Genomic DNA, 25,123 nt, shown 5'->3' on the forward strand with positions numbered 1-25,123 from the left:
CTCTTTAACAGTACTTCTTTCAAAGTTTTACTTGCGTCCAAATTGGCTAAGTCCAATACTTTGTGAGGGGTCAGCTCATGCTTGACATGACCACACCAGAATCCTTAATCCATTAAAACCATTCATAATAAACCAAAGCAATTTACAACATCCCACGATGAATCAAGCTCACACTACAGACTTTACTTTGATCCTTAGACTGTCATTTCTTAGCTCACTCAATTTTTAATTAATTACTGTAACAGACTATCTTTCCTATCCATGTTTAAAATATACCCATGGTCCCGTCACACTTCAATTACCATAACATCATTTTTCTTTGACTTTAGGAACTTGAAAGACACTGTGGAGGCAAAGGATGCAGCTTACAGTTGTTGAGTTCACAGAAAACACCTGGACATAAATCCAGATGTTGCTGGTTCTTTCCAGTCATGCCATCTTTGCCCATAGCTCTCTTAACAACCTTTAGCATCACACTCCAGGCTGCCATACACGGAATACGGCTGAGGATAAATATAGCTTTGTTCCTTTCGTAAGGCCATTTATTAATTTTCCTGATGTGCAAGCTTTGCTTGGAAGGTTTTAAAGGTACTGCTACATTTATCTGAAACGTCTAGATTTACGACAGCCTTCTAACATAAGGAAAAAAAAAAAGGCATTGTAACAATGACAAATACATAGCACTTATGCAATAGGCTTCAAGCTTTCATTAGAGGCTGGCATACACCTGGAAAGCCTAAGCATGTCTCCGCTGTGACTACTTTAGGCAAAACAGATCAGGTGCTTGCCCGCAGAGCTCGCCTGTGCTCAGAGCGGCGGGGAGCGCGGCTCGCTGCCCGCTGGGCTGTGACGGCACGGCGGGCGCGCAGCGAGCGCGTCCGACCCGTCCTGCGAGGGCTGGGAGCACCCGGGAAGAGAAGGGGGGAAACAAACCCTAAGGACAAAGAGCTTTTCCTTAACCTTGTAACTTTTATGTTATCGTGTCCTCCATTAAAAGATTAATACAGAAGGAAAAGGGGCCAGCCGAAGCGGCCCAAGACAAGTGCGGGTAGCAGCCGCAAGGGAAGGCGGCAGGCACCCGTCGAGTGATGCCTCCGGGACCACGGCAGCTACAGATCCCCGTTCCCCGCTGGAGAACCCTCTCCCCGCGCCGGCGGCTCCATCCCTCTATCTCTGCCTCCCCACCAGCCCTGCTAACGCCCGACCCTCACCACGGCAGCCGCTCCCAGGAGTCAACCCGGAGCCCGTAGGGCTGTCCCTCTTCCCCGACCAGCCACCCCCGGCCCGGCCGGGGCGCTTCCCCGTCCCCAGCGCCGGGCGGGCTGGAGGGGGCTCGGGGGGACCGACGCCCCTCTGGCCGGGCGTTCCCGCACGGGCCCGCCCCGTCCCGCCCCATGCCCCCCACGTGACGCCGCGCCGTTGGCGGCGCGAGCGTGGAGCGGTGTTTTGTAACCTCCCCCCGCCTCCTCCCGCCCCCCGCCCGCGCCAAGCCCGGAGCCGATCCCGGCGTCCGGAGCGGGAGCGCCACACCCCCTTCGCCGCAGCCGCGCAGCCGATGGCAGCGTCCTCTCCCGCCGGCGCCGTGGGCTCGGAGCTGCCGCCGGAGCCGGGCGGCAGCGGGGCCCCTGGTGAGGTGGCGGACGAAGAGCGGGAGCTGCTGCTGGCGCGGCTGGTGCCCGCGAGCCGACTGAAGGAAGCGGTGGGCGCGTCCCTGGCGTCGCTGTGCCTCGGCCCCCTCGGCGGAGCCCAGCGCCTCGGGACCCTCGTGGACTGCCTGGTGCTGAACTACAGCCTGCGGCAGGGGCCGGGCCGGGCCCGGGAGCGCGGGGCCGAGGGGCCGCTGCGCTGCTGCGGCTGCAGGAGGTTCCTGGGCGAGCCGGTGACCGTCCCGTGCGGGCACACCTACTGCCGCCGCTGCCTCCGCAGGGAGCTGCGGGCCCGCTGCCGCCGCTGCCGGGACTGGCTGCTGCCGGCGGGGGGCACCAGCACGGCCGCGGCCCCCCTGCGCACCACCGTCGTCCTCAACCGGCTGGCGGAGAAGTGGTTCCCGGGCGAGTGCGAGAGGGCGAGGGCCGGGACCCGGCTGGAGGAGCTCCTGGCCCAGGGCCGCTTCCGAGAGGCGCTGGGCGCCGTCAACCAGGCTGTGCGAGCAGGTAAGGCTGGGGGGAGCGCCCTCCCTTCCTCCGCCCGTGCCGCCCGCCGGAGCCGCGCGGTCCCCGCCGCTGCCGCCCGTGTCCCAGCGGGACCGGGACGGGCTAGTAACCCGGGACGGCGGGCTCGGGGGACTGGGGGTGTGGTGGAGTAGGTGGATGTGCCCTTATCTCCTGGTGCGGAACCGTCAGCGACCGACACGGGCTGGTGAAGAGCGTCCGAAGTTTTCTCGAGTTTGAAGGGATTCGAGGAACCGCTCCATTGGGAGAGCGGAGTGGAGGGGACGTGCAGCTGCCCGGCCCTTGGTCGCGCGCCCAGCCTGGGAGTGGGGCACACTTGCTTCTGCTTACTTCAGAGGTGTGGGGGAGCGTCCCACACGGGCTCCGTCGTGTCTCCCCCAGCACGCTTCTGTGGGACTTGTTTACGGAGGAGTTTGTGGGCTCTGCTTCGTTTTGTAGTTTGGTAATCGCAGTGCGCGGGCAAAGAGAAATTCCGTTGGCGTATTTAACCTTGTTTCCTGAGAGAGAGACCTATTTTCAGTCTTAAGTGTCACCAAGACAATTCCCAGCACGCCGGGCCCAGTTGCATAAGCAGACAGGCACGGAGGGGGACAGGTTGTGTAATGGCAGTGACATCATAGGTGGGTGTGGTTGGAGTTTTATATAGTGTTGGACAGGGTACAAAGAGGGGAGGTAGAGGCGCGCTTTTAGGCTATCCTGTATCCGTCGCAATATGTGTGTCTGGCTGATGCCATGGACTCTTACGATACACTCAGTTTTTCAAAGTTTACTCTTTGTAGAGGGAGTCAAATTTGTGTGATTGATATGCCTAAATGGATCCAATGACAGATTCCTTTGTTGTTTTAATTTGACTATGGATTTTAACGCCTGGTGGCATGGGAGGTTCTGTTATGGTTTATACCAGGATTTTTTTTTTCTGTTCAGTAATTTAGGAATTAATATTTTTGCAGATTAAGTGTGTTACGTTTATACAGTTGTCTTCCGTGGAGGAAAAAATCCAAAAGCTTGTATAAGTCTAATCCTTCCAATCTGTTCTGGGGAGATACATTAGGTCTAGTTCCAGAATAAACTGTTCTCAATGTAGATGGGATTAAATCGAAGATCTATTTTACATGCTTTTTGGCAACCTAATTTTAAGGGGTTCAGTTTTAGCTATCAATTCTACTTTATTTTCCACTTTATTTTCAAAGTGTAGGATATAGGATGGATTTTAGATGTTGAAACTATAAGATGCAGACTTCTTCCTGTAGTACGGCGTTGACTCATACAGGTCACAAAGAAATCTCAGTAGCTTTCAGGGTATAACTGATGAATCCAGTACTGATCACAAATGTTTACAGGGCTCCTGTTTCATGTTTCAAGACGGCTTTGAAAGAATAAGAGTAAATTAATTACACAGTTTTTGTTAATATTTCTTTTATGGATTTAGGGATATTATTTAGATATTTATTGGGAAATAATTTTGGTTCTTTTTTATGTGAATCTACATCTTCTATTTTGGCTTCAAAATGGGTTTAAAATTCGAGAATACTTACCAGCTGTGATGCTTATTCAAAATTTGATTATTCAAATGCAGTACATGTGCTAGAACTAAGTGCTCGAAGCTCAGTTTAAGGTTCCTTGTACAGTTCTTTCCTGTGTTGCCAGTCCTGAGAATTATCAACATTCCACATGTTCTGGTAAAGATACTGAAGAACTTAATGAGTCAGAGTGCAGATGTACATTAAATGTGAATTTATAGCTGTGGATTCACAACTACGAATTGAAGGTGATTCCAGGCCACTAGATAACAAATCAATAGCTGCTGGTATACTTGCCATCTAACAATCTTCCTCCAGAACATGGATTTTGAAGACACTTAAAGATGGAAAAGCTGTAGCATAAGAAATGTATTAATGTTTAAAATCATTCATGTTCTGCTTCAGCACTTCCTTACTGCTGCTTCATCTGTTTCTTTTTAATGCACATAGTTTAAAAGTTGTGATAAACATAAATCTGATGTCCTAAATAAGGCATTGATGCTCTCAAGTGGCGTCTTTTCATAACTTTCCTACATTTCTGAAACATTTGAAAGACTCATATTTGCCATGGTGCAAAAGTGACTTTGAAAAACCATAAGGAATGTTAACATTCTTATAGTTAATATATTCATTGCAGGAATTGAATAGTTTAGTTAAAGGATGTCTATTGATTTAAAATACGAGTGCAGCTTGCCTTTAGTCAAGTGTCCTGAAACACACCACTGATGGGTTGAGTTTGGTCTGAATCTCACTCATTCCTGCTGGAGTGGGCCTCAGGAGAGCTGTTGAGCAATCAGTCTCCTGTTTAAAGCAGAACAAATACTGAGATCTGAGCAGTTTGCTTAAGGGTTTGTACAGCTTGTTCATGAAAACCTACAGGCTGAAGATTCCACAGCCTCTCTGGACAACCCGCTTAAAGGTCAATTATCCTCACAGTGAAAAATCTTCTCCTTACTTCAAGTCTTGACTGCCCTTGTTTTAGTTTATAATCGTTGTCTTTCTAGGTTTTTCACTGTGTACTTCAGTAAACAGTGTTCCAGGCAACCCACTTTTGAATTCTGAAAAGCTGTTGTGTTCTCCCAATGCCTTCAGGAATTGTTTTCTGATAAACAAGCCCAGTTCTCTCTCGGCACCTTCTTATGGGTTGTGTGTTCCAACTCTGGTTATTAGGGTGACCCTGTAGTTCTGTGTTAATAAATACTGTGTCCTAAAGTATTTCTACATAGTGTTTTTGATGTGCATGTCTTTTATTTTGAAGAATTTGGTATAGTAAGAACCATAGAAAAAGCATGCAGAATCAGATCAGAGGTAGTCCATTTATTGGTATGTTTATACTGACAGTAAGAGGAGATGCTTTGGAAGTAATATACAACTCAAGAATACGTATTGAATGGGATTTTGTGTGTATACCTTTGTATACTTTCTTACTAATGTAATAATAAAAACTGATACACACAGCTCTATGCTGCAAGTACTTGGTGTCTTTTTTTATTAAAATCATTTGTCTTTGGGATGTTAGAAGTGAGTGATATATGTATTTACAATATATTATTGCTGAAATTGAAACTTCAAGAACAAATTGTGTTTCTGCTCTCTTTAGTCTTTGGTCCAAAGATGCAGAATTAGCTTGCATCCTCTCTTTAGCTGAGAAACATTAAAATATATACTGAAACATTGCAAATTTGTTTTTTTCATGGTAACAAAGCCTAGAAATAGAATTGTGGTCTAAAAAATTGGATATATAAATTTAGAAACAGAATTGTTTAGGCTGGAAAAGATCTCTCAGATCATTAAGTCCAACTGTTAGTCCAGCACTGCTGAGTCTATCACGAGACCATGTCCTTAATATCTACATATCTTTTAAATCCCTCCAGGGATGGTGATTCCACCACTGCTCTGGACAGTCTGTTCCCATGCTTGACAACCCTTTTGGTGAAAAACTTTTTCCTGATACCCATACTAAACCTCCCTTGACACCATTTCCTCTAATTTTGTTGCTTGTTACGTGGGAGAAGAGACAGCCAACCCCCACCTGTCTACAACCTCCTTTCAGGCAGTGGTAGAGAGTGATAAGGTCCCCCTTGAGACTTTTTTTTTCTCCAGGCTAAACTCACCCTTGTCAAACTTGTGCTCCAAACCCTTCACCAGCTCCATTGCCTTTCCCTGGACTCCCTCAAGCACCTCAATGTCTTTCTTGTCGTGAGGGGCCCAAAACTGGACATAGGATTCAAGGCATGGCCTCACCAGTGCTGAGTACAGGGGGGGATGATCATTGTCCTGGTCCTCCTGGCTGCACTACTGCTGATCCAGGCCAGGATGTCTTTGGCCTTCTTGGCCACGTGGGCACACACTGGCTCATGTTCAGCTGCTGTTGACCAGCATTCCCAAGTCTTCTGCCACTGGGCAGCTTTCCAGACACTTTTCCCCCAGCCTGTAGCACTGCAGGGGGTTGCTGTGACCAAAGTGCAGTTCCTGCGTTTGGCCTTGCTTAACCTCATACCGGTAGCCTTGGCCCATTGATCCCCCTGCAGAGGCTTCCTGCCTTCCAGCAAATCAATACTCCCACCCAGCTTGCTGTCATTTGTGAACTTAAGTGCCCTCAATGCCCTTGTCCAGATCATGCATGAAGATATTAAAAGCATTGGCTCTAATACTTAGCCTTGAGGGACACCACCAGTAATCATCTACCTTTGGTCTTCCAAATATTCAGATCTGGTTTGTTATATCTATTGATCATTCAGTGACAGTGTTTGTATGTTCAGCAGCAGAGTTGGGGTCTCAGCTAAACTTCGTTTTGTACTAGTTCAGTTCTAATGATGCATTTCTCTTGGAAGAAAAAAGTGGATAAAATGTCTGCCTGCTGTAGACTTGAACTCACATTTTTATCTTCAAACTACCCCTCATTTCCCCCCCTAGGAAAAAAGGCTCAGAGTTCCTCAGGTCATGTTCTGCACTTGAAAGTCTGAAAAAGATGAGCTTCCTCTGATTCTTTACAAATAGGCAGCTTATCAGAGAACAAAGACCTGCACTTACTGCTGCCTCCGCACAAAGGAGTCTGGTTTGCTGCTAACTCTGTTGGACACCAAGGAGTCAAATACAACATGAAAAACTATCTGAAGAGTTTAATCTGAGCTCCCACCTTGCTAGGCTATAGCAGTCACAAAACACAGCCACAGGAAATCAGGCTTCAGAGTTGTTCTGCTTGCAGAATTAGTGTTTGACTCAGACAAAGAGAGTTTCCCAGACTTCAGTTAAAACAAACATTTTATTATATCGAATATGAAAATGAAGCAAACCAGCTTTGGTAATACTTATATTTGAGGGGAAACTGTCAACTCAAGGACAAATCAGGAAGACACTTTAGTTTCAGCTAAACTAATTATTCCCTGATTTTCATAAGCCTTTCTTTTCCATTATGATCTTTTTACATGTAACATTGTGAATCTAAATACAAAGCATTGTGTTGCAATCTGTGGGAACATTGGCCAGGTTGCCTTGTAACTGTAGAACAGGCTAATGCTGGAAATTTATGAGAATTTATACTAGACATTTAGAATAAAATAAGAATATTAAATTGAAATGATAGCTTTCCAAGAATGCCTTTTTGGAAAAAATACTTGATTTTAGTACTGTTTACAGTAGATGAACCTTTGACTAGTTTATCTCATTCAGTGAAAACCAGGTATATTTTTAAAAACAAGTAAGAGCAAAGTAGTGTTCTGGAATTTTTTTCCAAGCAGCAACTGCAATTAGTTGTGTTACAAAACTGTAGTTTTAGTGGCATGGGGATGAGTGTTCTTCCTATTTAAATGGACTGCTGTACTGGAAGAGCAAAATGCTTTGTGTTGGACATGAGACCTCATCCTTACTGAACACTTTCTGCTTTTTTCCGCGCTGTAGAAGTTCCACTACTACAGCTCCTTACAACAGGGCTGCCAGCTGGTGCTAAAGGCTTTCTGGAATTGACTGACTGTTTTTATCACATAGTGATAAAGCGTGGTTCTGGTAGCTCCCAGATGTATGCCACTGTGAAGTGTCATCTACAGCCATAGTCAGAAGGGGCAGGCACTGTAAAAACAAATTGCAGTCTGCACAAAAACTTGGGTGTTTGAAAGCATTTGCAATACTTAGACTTTTAATACAAGTGTGGTGAATTCCCAGGTTTCTGTGGTTTTGATTGGATGTACTATAAAGTTTACTTAGTCCTCAATTTTTGTGCTCCAGCAGTAGTGAGCAGTGCTTTGTGAGCCTCTCTGTTCAATAGTTGAAAATAAATTTTCTTGTTGCTGCAAGATACATTCGGATCCAAAATTCTTTCCTTAACTTACAAGACATGAACTAGTAATTACTGCCATTTTTTTGATCTAAACACTAGGGAGTGAGAGAGAAGCTACTACAGTAATTTTGGAAGGATTGTACAAAAAATTGTAATTATGACATATCACTTTGAAAGCAAATCTAATTAAAAATTACTAAATTCTGATTTTTAAAATATTTTACCTAATTTCTGTCTGCAGATTCCAGTGACTTGATGCTAAGAATTTACAGAGCTGAGTCATATGTTGGCCTCCAAGAATATAAAACAGCCATAGAAGATCTAAATTTTGTTATTTCTAAAATGCCAAATTGGCCAGAGGTAAGTTGGTATGAGCTCATCATTTTTCAGTATTGTGTTTGTCTGTAAAATTAATAAATTCCAAATTATACTTGCATCAATTTAAAAATCTAAGTCAGCTACTTTAAATGTTGTTTTTTAAAACATGCAAAATGCTAAAAGTCATCTTTGAAATAGTTAACTTGTATGAGACAGTCTCCTGATGAGTATGGCAGGTTAGAGCTGGTTGACAAATATAACGAAAGTTGCAATAGTTCGTGGTGATGTAACCTGTAGCAGCTGGGGTTTGGGGCTTGTTTTGTTTAGTTGTTAATTTTTGTTAATGGAGGGGCACTTTGCTGTTTTAGCTTGGAAAGTTTATCTTCAAAAAGCCCAAATAAACTCAGCGGGAACTGAGCTTTGCAAATAGTACGAATAGCTGGGGAGTCTGTGGTCTTCAGAATTCTACATGTTGTAGCACTGTCTAAACTCTGAACACAGCAGGAGCAGCAAGATCTTGTCACACAAAGGGAGATAACTGTACTTTCTTGGTTTCTCCTGTGTTCAGCAATTCCATGGCTACTGCAAATTCATAAAGCCTCCTGCTTTTCACCTCTCAGTGTTGTTAGTACTGTCTACTTTTTTCTATATGTTTGGAAAGAAGCATCACTTTATTTAACTGAGCTTGGTTTGATGGATGGACTCCTGTAACAATCCCTACCTCTGTAGGAAAATAAACTGTCTGTAAGAGGAGGATTAGCAAACTTCCCTTCTTCAGAATTCATCTTAAAGGAAACTGCCCAAATCATCAGAGGATCCGTGTCCTCATCTCGCAGTCTTGTTGAACAGATGCTACTGTTCACACTGTCAGTCGTTCTGTAGACACTGCACTGTGGGGTTTGGTGGAGTCTTTTTTCGGGATTTTTCTTTCTGTTTATTTGTTTTTTAAGTTTAGTTTTTGGCCCATTATCCAAATTCCTATATTCAAATAGATACTGTTGATTTAACTTTTTTTTTGACAACTGTTGGTTTATCTAACTAATTATTTCTATTACTGCCACTGCAACTTTTAAAAGCTGAGATAAGGTCTCAGTTCCAATGTCATCTACTTTCACGTAAGTTCAGCATAATCCAGTAGTCTTTCCTCCCTCTTTTTCTTTCAAGGAAAGCAATACACAGATATTTTTTTTTTCCAAGATGGTGTTTAGTGTTCAAGCATAAAATTTAGTTGGAAGAAGCAATTAATTCTGAGTGGCATTGTTTTGTTTTAAGAATACAGGTTGAGAGGTATGTAAGGGATGAACAGTTGTGTGGGTCATTTTTTTGTAGTCACCCCTCTCCTGAAGGCTGGAACCGTAAGGCTTTTAACAAAGGAGAGGGCAAAAAAAGTATTCTGTAAGCTGTTGTGTGAGGTTATGTAATAATTTGCATTTCCTGACCCTCTTCTTCCTGTCCCTCTTCTTCCTCTCTAAAGGCTCACAGAAGAAGGAAATTAAGGGCTGTGAATGCAGCACTAGTGAGGGTTTTAATCCTTTATATAAGACAAAACAAGTTAACTGGAAGAAGACTAACACCAGCCTATCCCATGACTCTTTTCAAACACTGTAGTGGATGTATGTTAGACAAGGGATATGGATCACGCCCACTGTACACAGTTCCAATTTGTTAGAGCTATATTCTTTCTGTCATGGTGGGTTCTAATTCTAGCGCTGTTGCAATGCCTGTAAGATCAATACTGCAGTTCTACATATTCTCTACAAATATCTTCATGGTATCTGTTTCTCAGGTCTACTTCCGGAAAGGAAAAGTGCTGCAAGACTCTGGCTTTGTAGGTGATGCCTTACAGCTGTTTCTACAGTGCTTAGCCCTTGATGAGGACTTTCTTCCAGCCAAGCTAGAAGTAGAAAAGGTAATTTTATTTATGATACTAGATTCCTATCTCTGACTTGATTCCTTTATGAAACCCCCATTATGGTAGACTTGAGTGTCTAAAAATCTTTATTACATACAGAGAATGTTCAGGTGGCAGATTCCTTTTAGGATATTTCTTAAATCATACTACATTGAAGAGTTAGTCCCAATGTACACATTTTACATACAAGTTTAAAAGTGTCTGCGCTTTTGAAGTTACTAAATGAATATGTAGAAAACTGGAAAACAGGCAGCAAGTGAAATTTTCCAAGTTGAAACCCTCTGCACCCAGAGCACAACAGTTTTTTCTGTGATAATAAAAATTTACATTGAAAAAACTGCATAACACTGGATTGATAATGTCAAACTCTGTTTGACTTGCAGTAGAAAAGATTTTTTAGCAATCGAGGTATGTAGGTTTCTAGTTGTTCTCAACTCTACCATCACACTTACTGCTTGAATAAAGATCTATTCATGGGAAAAACTTCATGTAGATTACCTTCTTAGTTTTTGATATGGTGTTTCATAACAAAGGTATGTGTAGATCCTTTTTTGTCATTATTAACATTGAGCTGTTTTTTCTAGATACTGTGTGATGTTTTGTCACCAGAGAAGCTAGGTGAAAGTCTGAAGGAATCTGCTTGGAATTCACCCCATATTAGAAATAAACCTTTTATGCTTGGTTCTGAGGTGACTGCATCTTACTGCAATTTACAGCTTTGTCCTCAGCAGGTAAGAAAACTCTGCAATAACTTTGCTCTTTGACTGATGTGTAAACATTAGATGTACTGATACCCTGATTTGTCACACTTACTTTCCAGTGTAAATACTGATCTTATGTAATTAGCTAAGTTGGAGGGAAAGAATGGTGGTTTGGGAGTAGTTTCTTTTCATTTGTAGTGTTAAAACTCCTCATTCTAGTGAACTAGAATGAGTAATAAATACAGTATTAGAAGCTACTGAAGTTTCATATTAGGGACTTCAAAATAAAGAGAAGTACAAGTTTTCTTCTTTTTTTGAAGCAGATGAAATACAATTCTTGTTTTGTTTGAAGCAGATGAAGATTTTTGAATTGTTAATGCTAAGCAAATTTGAGTACTGTCTTGACTTAGAAATTTCTCTAGTTAACTAATGGGTACCCACTAACTGGATATCAGTGTGGCTTATGTATCTTTGCATAGTCACATCTTACATACTTATATTTGTGTTATTCTTAGAATACAGTTCAGTTCATCTTTCTATTACAGAGTTTAGGAGGATCAGATGTACTGGAGCCTGTGAGTGGAGGCTTAAATCGTGCACAGTCTGCCCATGCTCTTAACTCAACAAAAGACCTTGCCAAGGAAGATGGCTTAAAGAGAGTGTCTTCTGAACCCCTTCTCTCTGGCCAAGGAAAAGGTGCTTTGTTAAAAAGAAAGCTTTCCTTTTCAGAACAGGATACAGTTGTATGTGAAGATGGAAGAAACAAACATAAAAAGCAAGGAGGTAAACAGTCACTTACTTCGAAATTAAAAGTATTTAGTGCCTTGTGCCTTTCTTTGAAGTATTTTGTTCTGCTTTTCCTTAGAAAGTACAAAAAGGGACATGACACTGGCTTTTGGAACAATTCCAGGGGATTTGATTGATGCATCAGATTTTGAGTGCTCTCTATGTATGAGGTAAGATTTTGTCCTTAATTCAATATTTGTTACAGATGCTTGGCCGCATATCTGTTACATGTATAAACTGAGGTACTTGTAAGTTGTTATGAGTTCTGATACCAGTCAATAATTTGCAGCTTTTCTCTATCCCTGCACTTAAATGTGTATTTAAATGTTACTTGCTGTAGTACTATATACTATAGGACTATTTTAATCAAGTTGCCTTTTTAGTTAAACTTGGCAGTTTTAACTGGTAAACGTAAAAGGACAGGATCTTTTTTGATTAAGTGTTCGGGGTTCTTCAGTCAATAAAAATTATTTTGGGAAGGCTAATGCTTAGAAGTATAGCCTGCGAACCTTGTATTTGTCTGGGAGACACAGATGCTTCAGAATGTTAGTCTACTTAAATGTAGCTGATGATGTACTTGAAAACTCTTACTGAACCGTCTAGATTTTCAGAATAAATACCATGAAATATATGGTGTATACTCAACTATTCATAGTTATGTTATTAAAATGTAATACTGCTGTTAAAACAACCCAGTTTCTCAAAGAGTCGCCTAATTTTGTGTATTCTGAGTCTCCTATGGAGGGAGACCAAAGTCTTTGTATGTTGGGGTAAATGTTTAGTTACTTAGAGTTTTGGAATGTGTCCAGCTTAATCAGAAAAGCAGAATAAGGAGACTTGGGATTAATTTTTTCTTTGTTATAGTATAGCTAGTCTTAAAAAATCAAGAGGTTAATCACTGACATTTTTAGAAAAACACACACTGGCCATGACATCTAACTTCTAATAATTTTGTTTCAGGCTATTCTTTGAGCCAGTAACAACCCCTTGTGGACATACTTTTTGCAAAGGTTGTTTGGAACGGTGTTTAGATCATGCTCCACAGTGTCCACTCTGTAAGGAGAGCTTGAAAGAGGTATTGTTTCTCAGTAAAGCTCACAAATATAAATACTGTATAATTTTAAGGCTGTTTCACTTGGAGGCAACATTTTGGATTTGCTTGGGCTATGGATTACTGTTAGAATGGAAAAACTTGGGACAAATTTTGTCAATACCTCAGGGTCTTAGAGATTTTGTGTTTCTTTGGCCATTTACTGGTGTAAATAAATCGTGCATATTTGTAAACTTTGGTAACTATTCAGTTTTTAACTGTGATTTCTATACACTTTTCTTATTTGTATGGCTGTATATAGTAGGAAGTCAGTTCTGTCTCTGGTAAGCATAGAAATACAAACTGAGTTAGACATTCAAGTTGTCAGAAACTAAGAACTTACACAGAGAATCTAATTTTCAAATATTAAGAGTATCTTTAGGTTTTAAGTAATGAAACAAAAACTTCTGAGCTGTACGTTTTTACGAGTTTTATGTCACATTTCATAGATCATATTTTCTTTTTAAAGTTGCATTTTCTCAAGCTATTTGTTAAAATACATGAAAATAAATACTAATATATTTTTTAATTGTTTACAGTACCTTGCAAGCAGAAAATACAGTATCACAGAACTGCTGGAGGAATTAATAATGAAATATTTGTCTGATGAATTATTTGAGAGAAAAAGAATTCATGCTGAAGAAACTGCTGAACACTCCAAGTAAGCTTCCTGTCTTGAAAAACTTGAGAAATTAGTATGGAAATCCTTTTTAGAAATGTTTTATTATTTTTATAGTCATTAATCATTGTATATTATGGGTGCAAGAAGGAGTATGAAGCTTGTGAAGGTCCCTCTGGATATCGTCCCATCCTTCTGTTGTGTCAACCACACCACTCAGCTTGGGGTCATCAGCAAATTTGCTGAGGGTGCAGTTGATGCCTTTGTCAATGTCACTGATGAAGACATTAAACAGTGCTGGTCCCAGTATGGACCCCTGAGGGACACCACTCATCACTGGGACTGAGCTCTTCACCACTACCCTCTGGGTGCAACCATCCAACCCTTTGTTATCATCTGACAGCCCACCCATCAAATCCATCTCTCTCCAATTTAGAGAGGATGTTGAGGGGGGAACTCTTTACAGAATTCCAGATGAATGACATCTGTAGCCCTTCCTTTGGCCACTGATGAAGCTCTGAGTAACCTGGTCTAGTGAAAGGTGTCCCTGCCCATGGCAGAGGGGCTGGAACCAGATGGTGTGTAAAGTCCCTTCCAGCCTAGGCTGTTCTATGGTTCTATGAAACATGTTTCCCCTTCCATTTGTCTTTCTGCATGCACTGTCATGGAGCTTTGGTTTTAGCTTTGGTGCTGTTAATAAAATTGTCTTCAGTTCACTGCAGAGTCTCAGAGACTTGAATTTTTTGCAAAGCAATTCATGATAGACATTAATCATATACAGATAGATGTAATAAAAAACCCTGGGATTTTTTGTAAACATGTTGTTTATCTCAGTTCTTCAGATACATAGAGCATAATGTATTGTAGATATGAATGTTGGAAAACTATTTTAAACTACATCTCATGCAATTTATTTAATGGAATTTTTTATAGTCTGAAAGGTATTAAATACCCAGTAATGTTTTAATAATAACATGTTTGTATCTACTATCAACTATACATACTTGATAAAACAGAATGAAAAAAAAAACTTTGTTTTTCAGTTACGCCTGCTGAGGCATAGTGCAAGGTGCAAATTATACCCTGGGTTGCATCTTGTGATCTGGAGTTCCTCCTTGAAAATAATCTAAATGGTGACCTAGCTACTATGTAGTTACTACTACATCTTTTTAGTTACAGGAATACTGTGTCTCTGAGGGCTTAGTTGCTTTTATAGCTCAGACTAAAGCAAAAATGAAAAAGTAGCTGATACCCCTGTCCCCAAAACAGAGCCAGTCATTCACTGACTGGATATTCACTACCTAGAAAACTGTGAGTCTTACTGTCCAGTATGTATGCAAATCAATACATAGGTATTCAGCCACTGTTATCAGTATGTGGGTTTATCATTGAAGATGCTACAACGTATTTTGACTTTGAAAAGAGTGCTTTAGGACATCAAACATAGCCGACATACTGAAAAAAATGTATTGTCTTGGCATAGCTCAATGTTTAGATGTTGAAGGCATATATTTCTTTTTATGTTCCATTGAAGCTTGACCAAGAATGTTCCAATGTTTGTTTGCACTATGGCATATCCTACTGTGCCTTGTCCTCTACATGTATTTGAGCCAAGATACCGACTCATGATTCGCAGGAGTATGGAAACTGGAACTAAACAGTTTGGGATGTGCATAAGTGATTCTCAAAATGGGTAGGTTTGCAACCTAATTCTAACCTTCCATCTCTTATGGCATTTTTAATTACAAAAAGCGTCTTTTCAGAAGTGTATAATTGCATTACTGACAAGGTCTCTTTTCTAGTTTTGCAGATTATGGTTGCATGCTGCAAATTAGGAACGTTCATTTTCTACCTGATGGACGGTCTGTTGTTGATACAATTGGTGGAAAGAGATTTAGAGTTTTACGGAGAGGGATGAAAGATGGTTATTGCACTGCAGACATTGAATATTTGGAAGATGTTAAGGTATCCAGAATGCTGTCTAAATACTTAGTGGTATTAATATACCAAGATTTTTGCTTGATTTGTTCTGGAAAGCTCTTTCAAATTTTTAGGTCCCTAGAAGCTAGCTTAATTTTTTTATTACTATAAAACAAATAAGAAAACTATAGTTTTTGTTTCAACAATAGTTTGAAGCTGTAACTTTAAAAATACCGCAAGACCTCTTTACCATTCAGTCATGAGCAGTCAAGGTTAAGGAGAATACAAGAAATGTATCTAAATACAGTTAAAATTGAGTGGTTTTTTATTTTAGCTTAAACACCTTAATTGTTTCTTTATCACTAATCATGTTTTCTTAACTTTCCTCCTACAGGTTGCTGATGAAGAAGAGCTAAAGAAATTGAGAGAGCTTCACAATTTTGTTTACAGTCAGGCCTGCAGTTGGTTCCAAAACTTAAGAAACAAATTTCGCACTCAAATTCTTCAGCACTTCGGACCAATGCCTGACAGGGAGGAAAATATACAGGTGAGATATAATTTAATATTAATTATTAGATGCTTATTTCTAAAAATAAAAACCCTGTTAATAACTGGAAATATTAAAGAACAACTCCCACTTTTTTCTCCAGCTTCAAAGATAATAAGGCTTGCACCTTGTTTCTCTTAAAATGAGCAACAAAAAGCAATTCTGTCACTGATCAGCAGTTTCTGCAGGAAAAGATGATATGCTGATGTGGTAATAAAACTAGTAAACTGAAAACACTTTAAGTTCCAGTAACAGTTAAACTGTTAGTTTGTATAACACTTCTAGAATTCAAAGTGAAAAAGCCCTCTATTTTCTCCCCTGTGAAAGTCAGGAAAGAAACTGAAACTCCCACATGCAGGCAGTGCCCTTTGGCAAAGAGATCATCACAATTAACACTTTCCTCCTTTCTGAGCTAATGCTATAAACTGCTGCAGCTGCTAGGATTTGACAGATGTTTCTTAAGAAAGCTGCAGCAATCTATATTGATGATTATTATAAACAATTAGTGAAGGTGAGATCCTGAGGGAGTGGAGGCTGTAGGAAAGTAACACTTAAAAATACATAAAAATTGGTTTTCAAAGCAGAGTTATATGTGAATTGGGATCTTAGGGGAGCTTGTCCCTCACCCATCTGCCACATACTTTTATGAGACTATCATAACCTATCTGGGGGGACTGTAGATGCTGTAGAGGCCAGTGCATGAAGACAGAAGTGATTTTAGGACAATTTAATAAAAGTAGATTTAAAACAGCATACTAGGAAAGATGAATACATGTGCAAAACCAGAGTAATTAGCAGGGCAGCAATACTTAAGGTATGTACCTGAGGTTTGTAATACGGCACAAAAGTGTCAGCTATGTGATAGAGCTGCAAGTGAAGAAATGTCATCTTGGAGGGTACCACTACCGCCAGTATTTTAGCAAATCATTTGAGGTACTTAATATTCTCTGCAGCAGTAGGACCTCTACTGAGGAGTATTAAGTCCAGTTCAAGGCCTGACATCTAATGGTTGCTGTTGGTAATTAAAGTACAGGAATAAAATTACAGAATATGTTTTAACAGCTTAGAAGAAACTTAGGAAGTAGCCCTGCTCTGTCTAGAAGGTAATGAGAAAGGGAGCAGAATTGGGAGGTGACAGAGCAGTTCATCAAATAAAGGTAATTATAATGAAAACATTAGGCTTTGAGAATATTCAAGCCTTAGGAACAGCACGAGAAGTATTAGATTTAATTTTTATCAGGGAGGTTTGTTATAGGGTGACTGTCCTGTACTTAGCCCTCTTTTCCCAAGGAACCTATGAGCTTCCTATGTTGTCTTAAAAATAATTGCTTTATAAAGCTTAGTTTAAGTGTACTTTGACTCCTCAGTTGAGGAGAAGAGATCCTTTCAGCACTCTTCTAATCTCATAGATCTGGGATTCTCTAGTTACTATCTAAAGTAGTTACTTTAAAGTAGTCTTGGTCATCGATGACTTTGTCTTTTGATGTCTTCATGGTAGTCAACTATACAACATCGGTTATGGGTAACCAGCTTATGTTTTAATTTTAGGCAATGCCCAATGGTCCTGCTTGGTGTTGGTGGCTTCTAGCTGTTCTCCCAGTAGACCCCAGATACCAGCTGTCAGTTCTCTCCATGATGTCTTTAAAAGACCGTCTGATAAAAATCCAACATATACTCACATATTTTTCTAGAGACCAGTCCAAGTGACTAACCGCCTGGATCTTCCTGAAAAGTTACTCTGTTCTGGTTGTAGTAGCAGCTGGAATTTTTGCTGCCTTTGCACATCTAGCACTGGTTTGAGAAGTGTAATGGAACTGTTTTTTCTCTCCACCCTCCTGGCTTCCTGAACCACATGGTTCATTGAATGCACACTTTCTTCAACTACGAGAGAAGACCACTGACAATTGCACAAAGTCAATCCAGCTAGATATGTTTTTCACGTTATCTACATTAAAATTTGCACTATGTAGAAAAGAACCTTTTTGAGACTTGATCATTTTAGCAATTGACTTTTCTAAGCTGTGGAAGTGCAGGACCTTAAGGCTGACAGTCCAAGTTTACAACATTGAGGAGGTAATAAAGGTTTTACATATATTTGCCTCATACAACTGTTCTTTTGCTGTTTGCACAAATATTTGAAATATAGTATTGAATGTCACAGTTGGATGTTACTACTCTTGTTTAACTATCTTGACCATGAATATGGCACAGATTTTTTTAAGTTATCTTGTAAATTTATGCATCACAAAACAGGTGACATGAACTGTATGCTGAACTGAGAGCCAACTTTAAGGAACAAATGCAGAAAAAAAAGGTACTTCTGTCTAAAACTACTTAAACTGTGAATATGGTTTACATACCAAGGCCTGTACATGTTAGAGGAAACTGAAATCTAAATGCTAGTACCAGTTACATTTCTACTGGGCTTTTCAGGCTGTTCTTCCAGAGCACACACGTAGTTTGTAGAGCTTAGAAGAAGAAATCTTACAGTGTGCGTGCGCGTGTCTGTTGGGGATTGTGCATCCAGGATTCAAAAGCTTAAAGTTTTATTTGACCCTTTTAAGTTGGTGCAAATGTGAGTTCTATGCCTTATTCATATCAATAGTAGAGCACACTGCAGTGGCAGGGTTAGCATCATGCTGCCAATAGGTACTTTTTGTAATTAAAGGTTTGCATATTTGTGAATATGTCTGATACTGGCTTTCTTGTATGTAAATCATTTGTAAAATATTTCTTAAATCTTGCTTTTGCTAATATATTTAATTTTCAATAAAAGCTTAAAGTTTGTAATATTTTTAACTTTGTCAGAAACTAAAAATCACTTTCCTTTTCTGTGTGCTTCTATTTTGGGATCTTAAGTAAACCAGAAGCTGCTGTTTAACCTACATTAAGGTTCTGAGCACTTCATGATGTAACTGTTATGTACGTAATCTGTTTCTGATTGTAGTACCTGTCCCAGACTGATTGTTGGTCACACAAGTTTTTTCCTGGTGTCCCGCTTTTCTTTCTACTTAGTTTAAATCAGGTATGAAGTTTGCATTTTGCAAAACTTAGAAGTTGTAGGAAACTGTGCTTGCAGAGCAGTGAGGTATTTCACTGACTTGCTAGTCAGATGCTCTGGCCTCGTTCTCTTCTGGAGTTCAAGGCTGGAGATATTACAGGCAGCCTGAAATCTGTTGGATCGTCTTGTGATGTCAGTTTCTATCTAGGGTAAATTTCCCCTTTAGGGGATGAATAAAGTCCTGGATGAATATTTGGAAAGCTTTATTTGCATAATAAAAGAAGAAAGGGAATCCTCTATTTTTCTACTTCCATATGCTATAACCTTAGAAATGTAATCTTTGTATCACCATGATCTTCTTAAGAATGGAGGTGGCAGGATATTTTTAACTTGGCAGTTAAAAGTCCCTATAGCCAGGCTTGAAATACCCAAATAAACTAGCGGTAATTTTTTTTCTTCTTCTTGCCAATAGCTTGAGTTTGAAATTGAGTATTCCCTACTCTGCTGAAAGATGTGGCTTTTAAGTGTCTTTATATGCTCCCATGACTTTTTAATACAGTAAAAATGCAAGTATCAATTGGGTTGCACTGTCCTGTCCTTAAAGGAGTTTTACTTCTGGAATGTATAAACTATATAAGGCAAAACTTTATTGAAAAAAAACAACAACAATATGAAAAGCAAAGTTACTGTGTTTAACAAATGCTGCTTTAAGGTTGATTATAAGTACTACTCTTGAGTAACCATTCCACAGATGCGATTATTCTAGGTGCTCTTGGGAATGATAGAAAATGGAGAATGGGGATGAAAGATTTTTAAGAGGTTTCTCATATTGGAATTTTTTTAGTGAATATTTTGTGTACCAGATTTTGTTGCTTTGTGCAGTTACAGTGGGGCAGAACAACAAACTCAACTGAATGTTTGCAAAACCCTTTCAGTAAATAGGTTGGAGAGAGTACCATGCTGTACTTTGTACATTGTATTTTGAATTTGGGGAGTTCTTTGTTATTCTTACAGTTATTTTTTAAATTTTCTTCCCCTCCCCTTCCCCATCACACAGCACGGCTTCTTTAGCTATCGAACAATTGGCCAAGGACAAAGTTTGATCACCTTACATTATTACAGTAAGGTTCAAAATCAATGTAATTAAGCCTGAATGAAATGCAAGGGATCTAGATGAGCGAAAGGGAAAAGAGGACTTCCTTTTTAGGCACTCAATTCCTTTGTAGGCACTGACTTCCTTTGTAGGCAAGGTACAACACCATTAATGATTAGTCTTGCCTGATGATGAGCAACAGTCAACAGAATAGTCAATGTTTCATTTTCTGTCAGATTTAAGGGAGTCTTCTTTGCTGGGCAGCACTCCTGGACCAGCCAACAAGAGCTACTCTCAAGTGTTGTTGGGGCACCTTATGTATGATATTGTGCCTTCTTTGTTCAGTCATAAGATTGACAAGTTGATGTAGAAATGTTCTTTATGTAATCATGAGAACAAAACTAGATGTGTCTCAAAGGATTAGTGATCCATAAATAGCTATACAGTGAATCAGATGTGCGTGTATGTTAATATGAGAGAGCTCATAAACTTCCAGCATGGTGGGATAGAGTCACCATACTCAGAAGTATCTGCCTGGAAGTGATGTGTATTTTTCAAACCTTCCTGGCAAGGATCTCTTCCCAGTTTTGTTAAATTATGGCCAGAGATCTCACTGAAATTCTTAATTTATGATTAATATTCACCTCTAGCCTTTTACTCCTACCAAACATCATTTCTTGTAACAGCTTGCTGCCCTGGATGAGCACTGATGAATGTTCGGTTTAGAAACTTCAGCTTTCTCGGTATGAAATGGCAACTTCATGTTTCTCCATCTAACTTGATTTTTCTTTTGGCAATTGGCAAATATTTGTCACATTCATTCTAGTAAATCGTTTCTGTGTGGGCCTTTTACTGGCCCTAAGTTTCTTTAAGGAAAATGTGCAAAAATGACTGTAAGATATGTTGATGGGAGAGAAACTTGAAGTGATGTTAGAACATTCATAGAAGGATGTTTGTTCTGAACCCCATGAAAGATGAGGCCAGATTCAAACATTGCTAAATGCTTACAAAACTTGTGTCATCTTTTTGGTTTTTTAAGTGATCTAACCCCATTCCTTTGAGCTCTGCATCAGTATGTGTGGGGTGGGCTAAATACCTGCTAGATACTCAAATTGTGCTTTAGGCTCACTTGCATAAATGACAGATGAAACAGGGTAGAGTTACCTGGCACAGCTGAGTCCTGGAAAACAGCATGGGGGAGCCCCACAGTACCAGGCTCTGCTCACTTGACATTGAGGCAAGGACAGTTCCCAGAATGGTTGTCTTTTGAGTACTCTGAGGAGGAGTAGACAAACCATATCTGCCTGGCCTGCACCTCACCAAGGCTGAGATGTTTTTTCAATACTGACTTTGATTGTAAAAACCTGGATATCTACAACTGGATTCATAATGGGAAGAAGGTTTTCCAGAAACTACTTCTGTTTAAGGAAGATAGTATCCATGGTATCATGCTGAAATCTGTCTATTATCCTTTCATTTATGTGCTTTTCTACAATAAAAAAGCCAAAAAACCTAAAGCTGTAAAGTTTAGTCATAGGATTTAAGATATTCTAAGGCCTTTACCAAAACAAAACAGTCCACTGAGTCTTGATTTTTGTGAAGTTATGCTTTCCTCTACTCTCATGACTGCAACTGCTTTTACGAGCAAAGACCAATAGCAGAATTACAGTGTGGATAAAAAAAAAAAATTGCACTCTGGATAGTTAAATTGGAGTCAGAAATGCCTATGAGGATGTGACAGGCTCTCTAGGAAAAAATGTTTTGAGTGTTAAAAAGAAAGTTGGTAAAGAAGTCTACAATTCCAGTTGAGGGGTTTGGTTTTGTTTGGTAAGTAAGTTGGAAAGATGTCCTATATTGGAAATAACTTCTAAAGCATTTTGAATATGGACCTGTACTAGCTATGAAACTGGCCATTTAGTAGATGTTTAGTGTTAGAAAAGGGAAGTGATGTAATGGGAAACTGGAGGCTGTGCCATATTTAGACAAATACAGTCACTTTCCAATCCAAACAAATTCTCTGGAGCTTGGCATCTTAATTATATTATCTATTTGAGTGTGTTTTGGTTCCTTGTGCTCAAGAGCTTTCTGGTCTGTCAGCTCAGAATGTTTTTATCAGCATAAAGAGCTATAGGAGGGGCTTGGCAAAGTGGGCTACTAGCTTCTCCCTGGCAGTGCTGTAAGGGGAGGGGCAATGTTTCTTTCTTTCCTTGGTTTTTTCCTTCTTTTTCATGTTTCCCTTATTGCATCAGATCTCACTCAGTTACAACTGAGGGTTCCTTGCGGGGGCCACAGCCCATCCTCTTTCCCTGCCAGTGTATCAGACCTGTTCTCCAGATGCTTCAGCTGCCTGCTGGATGAAATCATGGAGTCTGAGAAGCACCAAGTGAACGACAGCCCATTCTTTTCTGTGAAAAGCTGTCGTTGAAAAAGACTTGTACTTAATGCTTGATATTCACAAGCATCTGTTGAGCTTCTGGCAGCTTGTTTGCTGTACTATTTTTCTGTGAAGATATCCTCCTACTGGTGATGACATCTGTCATCGGAACGGGAGAGAGAGAGAAAAGCTGTTACAGTTCATTCTTTTACCAACTTCTGTGCAAATACATCTTCATTCCTTCCTAAAGAAGTTTTGAATTTTACCTCCTACAGGGAACAACAAATCTGTCTAAGATCGCCTTTGCACTCAGCGAATACTCTTCAGTAAGTAAATCCTGTGGAAAGTTCCCCACTGTAGCTGAACTGACATTTCATAGTCATCATATTCATACAGAAGAAAGATAACAGGACCTGTCTGTGGCCTGCTATGAGACTGCCAACGCAGAAACCCAAAGCTCTAGAGGCAAGCTCTGTTGCAGTTATTTAAGGAAACAAACTGAGACAGTGTGGGGGGAAAAGGGGAGATCAAGATCTTGCCTTCCCACAGATCTCTGCATGCCTGTGGTGGTTAAAGCACTCTTCCAAGAACTGAGGGAAAGGTGAAGTTTTGTCCTTTCTTCCAGTAGAAAGGGGATCAAATTGCTTATAACGAGGGTGGCTGTTTTAACATGCAGAGTGCATGTTAGGTTTTGTGTGGATAGATGTGCTTCGAGGTTCCAACTGGAACACTTTGTGTTTCCAGATAAGGCTGATTGGTAAGAGGCTGTTTTGCTCTGTAAGATCTAAAATGCTTCTGTAAAAGTGCAACAGGAGATGCTTAAGTGGCTTCAGGTCCCTCTCACCAAGGTAGCCATTGCACAGCAGCAGTGAGAAGCTTTGAATGCACACATTTAGATCACAAATGGAACAGGGATTTGGGAACTAGGACTGCAATACAATTCTAGAGGCACTTAAGCTCTGCAGGAAATTCTGAGTTTGTGTTGGGGGTCTCGTTGTTTTGGGGGTTTTTTTGTTGTTTTTTTTTTTTTAATTAACCCTTGATTAAACTTTTATTACTTTCTCCTCTAGTACATACTTTGAAACAAGCTTTGAGTGTTCCAACAACATTTATACTTTATTTTTGCTTGAGGCCAGAAACTGATCGTTCTCATGTGTAAGCTTTTGGAAGTTTTGAACAGGAAGTGTCATCTGAACATGCATAGGCTATGCCAACTGCAACACAATCCAAATACAGTGCAGCTGGCACCTCTGATTTGATTTTAAACCATGGCTCAGAATTTCCACCACTGTTTCACAATTAAGTTGCAGTGCTAAAGAAATCACTGAGCCTGTAAAAAAAGGTCCAAATGCCCACTCCAGTGAAGGAACAATCATGATTTTACTTTGGGTATGAATTACTTTAAAAAGGGACTGCCTTAACGCCATCCCCAAGAAGTCTTAACTCGCATCCTCTCCTAGGCCTTCAGTTCACTTTCACAGTTCCCCACAGGCAGCAGATACTAAAACCATACCTTCAGTGTTCTGCACAGATGCTTTAACCTTTGAGTCGTGGATGGAGAGCAAACCTGTGGCAGCCATGACTGATTTTTCCCTCATTTTACAAAATGGGGTTTTTTGGGGGTTGGCATTTTGTGGAAATTAAATGATGTTAGTGAGGCTGAGCATCAGGTGCCACTCACCTGTACCTGAAGCATGTAAAAGAAGTTCTGCCCTCAACACTTCCCTCTGCTAAGTCCAAACAGTTCTTTGCTGGTATCTTGAAAGAACATACACTGTTAAGCAGGTAACTGCTAACTAGGACATGATCTAATTCAGTGTCCTAGGTTCCACAGCAGGTGCTTAAAAGACTTTCATTACAGGTATTCCAACTCAATTTACCAAATACAAATAAACTTCATTAACTGCTCTATGTAATAGTTTCTGTGAAGATAAAATCACTTTCTTATTTAAGAATTTGTTAGGATTGTTTTTAAAATTGGACCAAAATAGCACAAGTGCTACTGGAGCAATTTTTAGTCTATTGCATCAATGTAATAGTTGGAGTGATGAAGCAAGGGGAAGTATTTTCATTTCACATTAAAAGCTTTGTGAAGAAGTTTCAGCTAAACTAAACAGCTGACCTTTAGGGCAGCTGGCCTTTAGGGCAGCTACAGAAAGTCCTTGCAGATATGACAGACTTACGCAGGTTTTGTCTGCTAATCACAGCAACACACTGTTAATGTCAGCTGCTGTGTCTTAGTGCTTCTTTGCAAGACAACTCCTCAAGCAAGGATTTGCATCTGAGAGTTCAATACAGACTGCACAAAAACCCCCCAAACATTACCCACCCCATCCAAAAGAATGACCATCTGTATGGCAACTAAACCATTTAACATGCTAATGCCCAATGTAAATTGCCATAATTTTACAAATGAAGTTAGTATAATCAGGGTGACAGTAATTTGAGAAAACTAACTAGAGACCAAACAGTATTTCAGGTGTTAATGCTCAAATCATCATCTATTAATAATTTTTATTGCATAGGGCAAGACTACAGACAGCACAGCACTCTGGGTTGAAGAGACACCAGCGTAGTTGTCTATCTCAGCATGGTGCTAGGGTGGCCAGGTGACTAGTAAGCTTGTCAGGTTGATTACCCATCAGAGCCAACACCCAGTGTAGTGCTGGGTAGGGCCCAGTAGGAAATGACACCTTCACCTGTTGTGTAACTTAACCCTCAGGTTGTGTATTATGCATCTGAGTGAGCAGACTGCTGCCACCAGGAGGAAGAAATGCTGCAATCGCCTTTGCAGT

General features: G+C 40.3%; 1 protein-coding gene across 1 annotated transcript; it reads left to right on the forward strand.

The window, feature by feature from the left end:
• Positions 1–1,555: 1,555 nt before the first annotated feature.
• Positions 1,556–18,641, forward strand: LONRF1 (LON peptidase N-terminal domain and ring finger 1; the record flags this gene model as incomplete). The annotated part of the gene is made up of 12 exons (XM_082282560.1): positions 1,556–2,153; positions 8,209–8,327; positions 10,072–10,194; positions 10,782–10,928; positions 11,444–11,681; positions 11,764–11,854; positions 12,645–12,759; positions 13,314–13,435; positions 14,928–15,086; positions 15,196–15,358; positions 15,708–15,860; positions 17,409–18,641. The coding sequence occupies 12 exons, from the start codon at positions 1,556–1,558 to the stop codon at positions 17,565–17,567; spliced, it is 2,187 nt and encodes a 728-aa protein (XP_082138686.1). The 3' UTR covers positions 17,568–18,641.
• Positions 18,642–25,123: the final 6,482 nt, after the last annotated feature.

The sequence above is a fragment of the Coloeus monedula genome (genome assembly GCF_965178545.1).
Source record: "Coloeus monedula genome assembly, chromosome: 5".
NCBI classification, from domain to species: domain Eukaryota; kingdom Metazoa; phylum Chordata; class Aves; order Passeriformes; family Corvidae; genus Coloeus; species Coloeus monedula.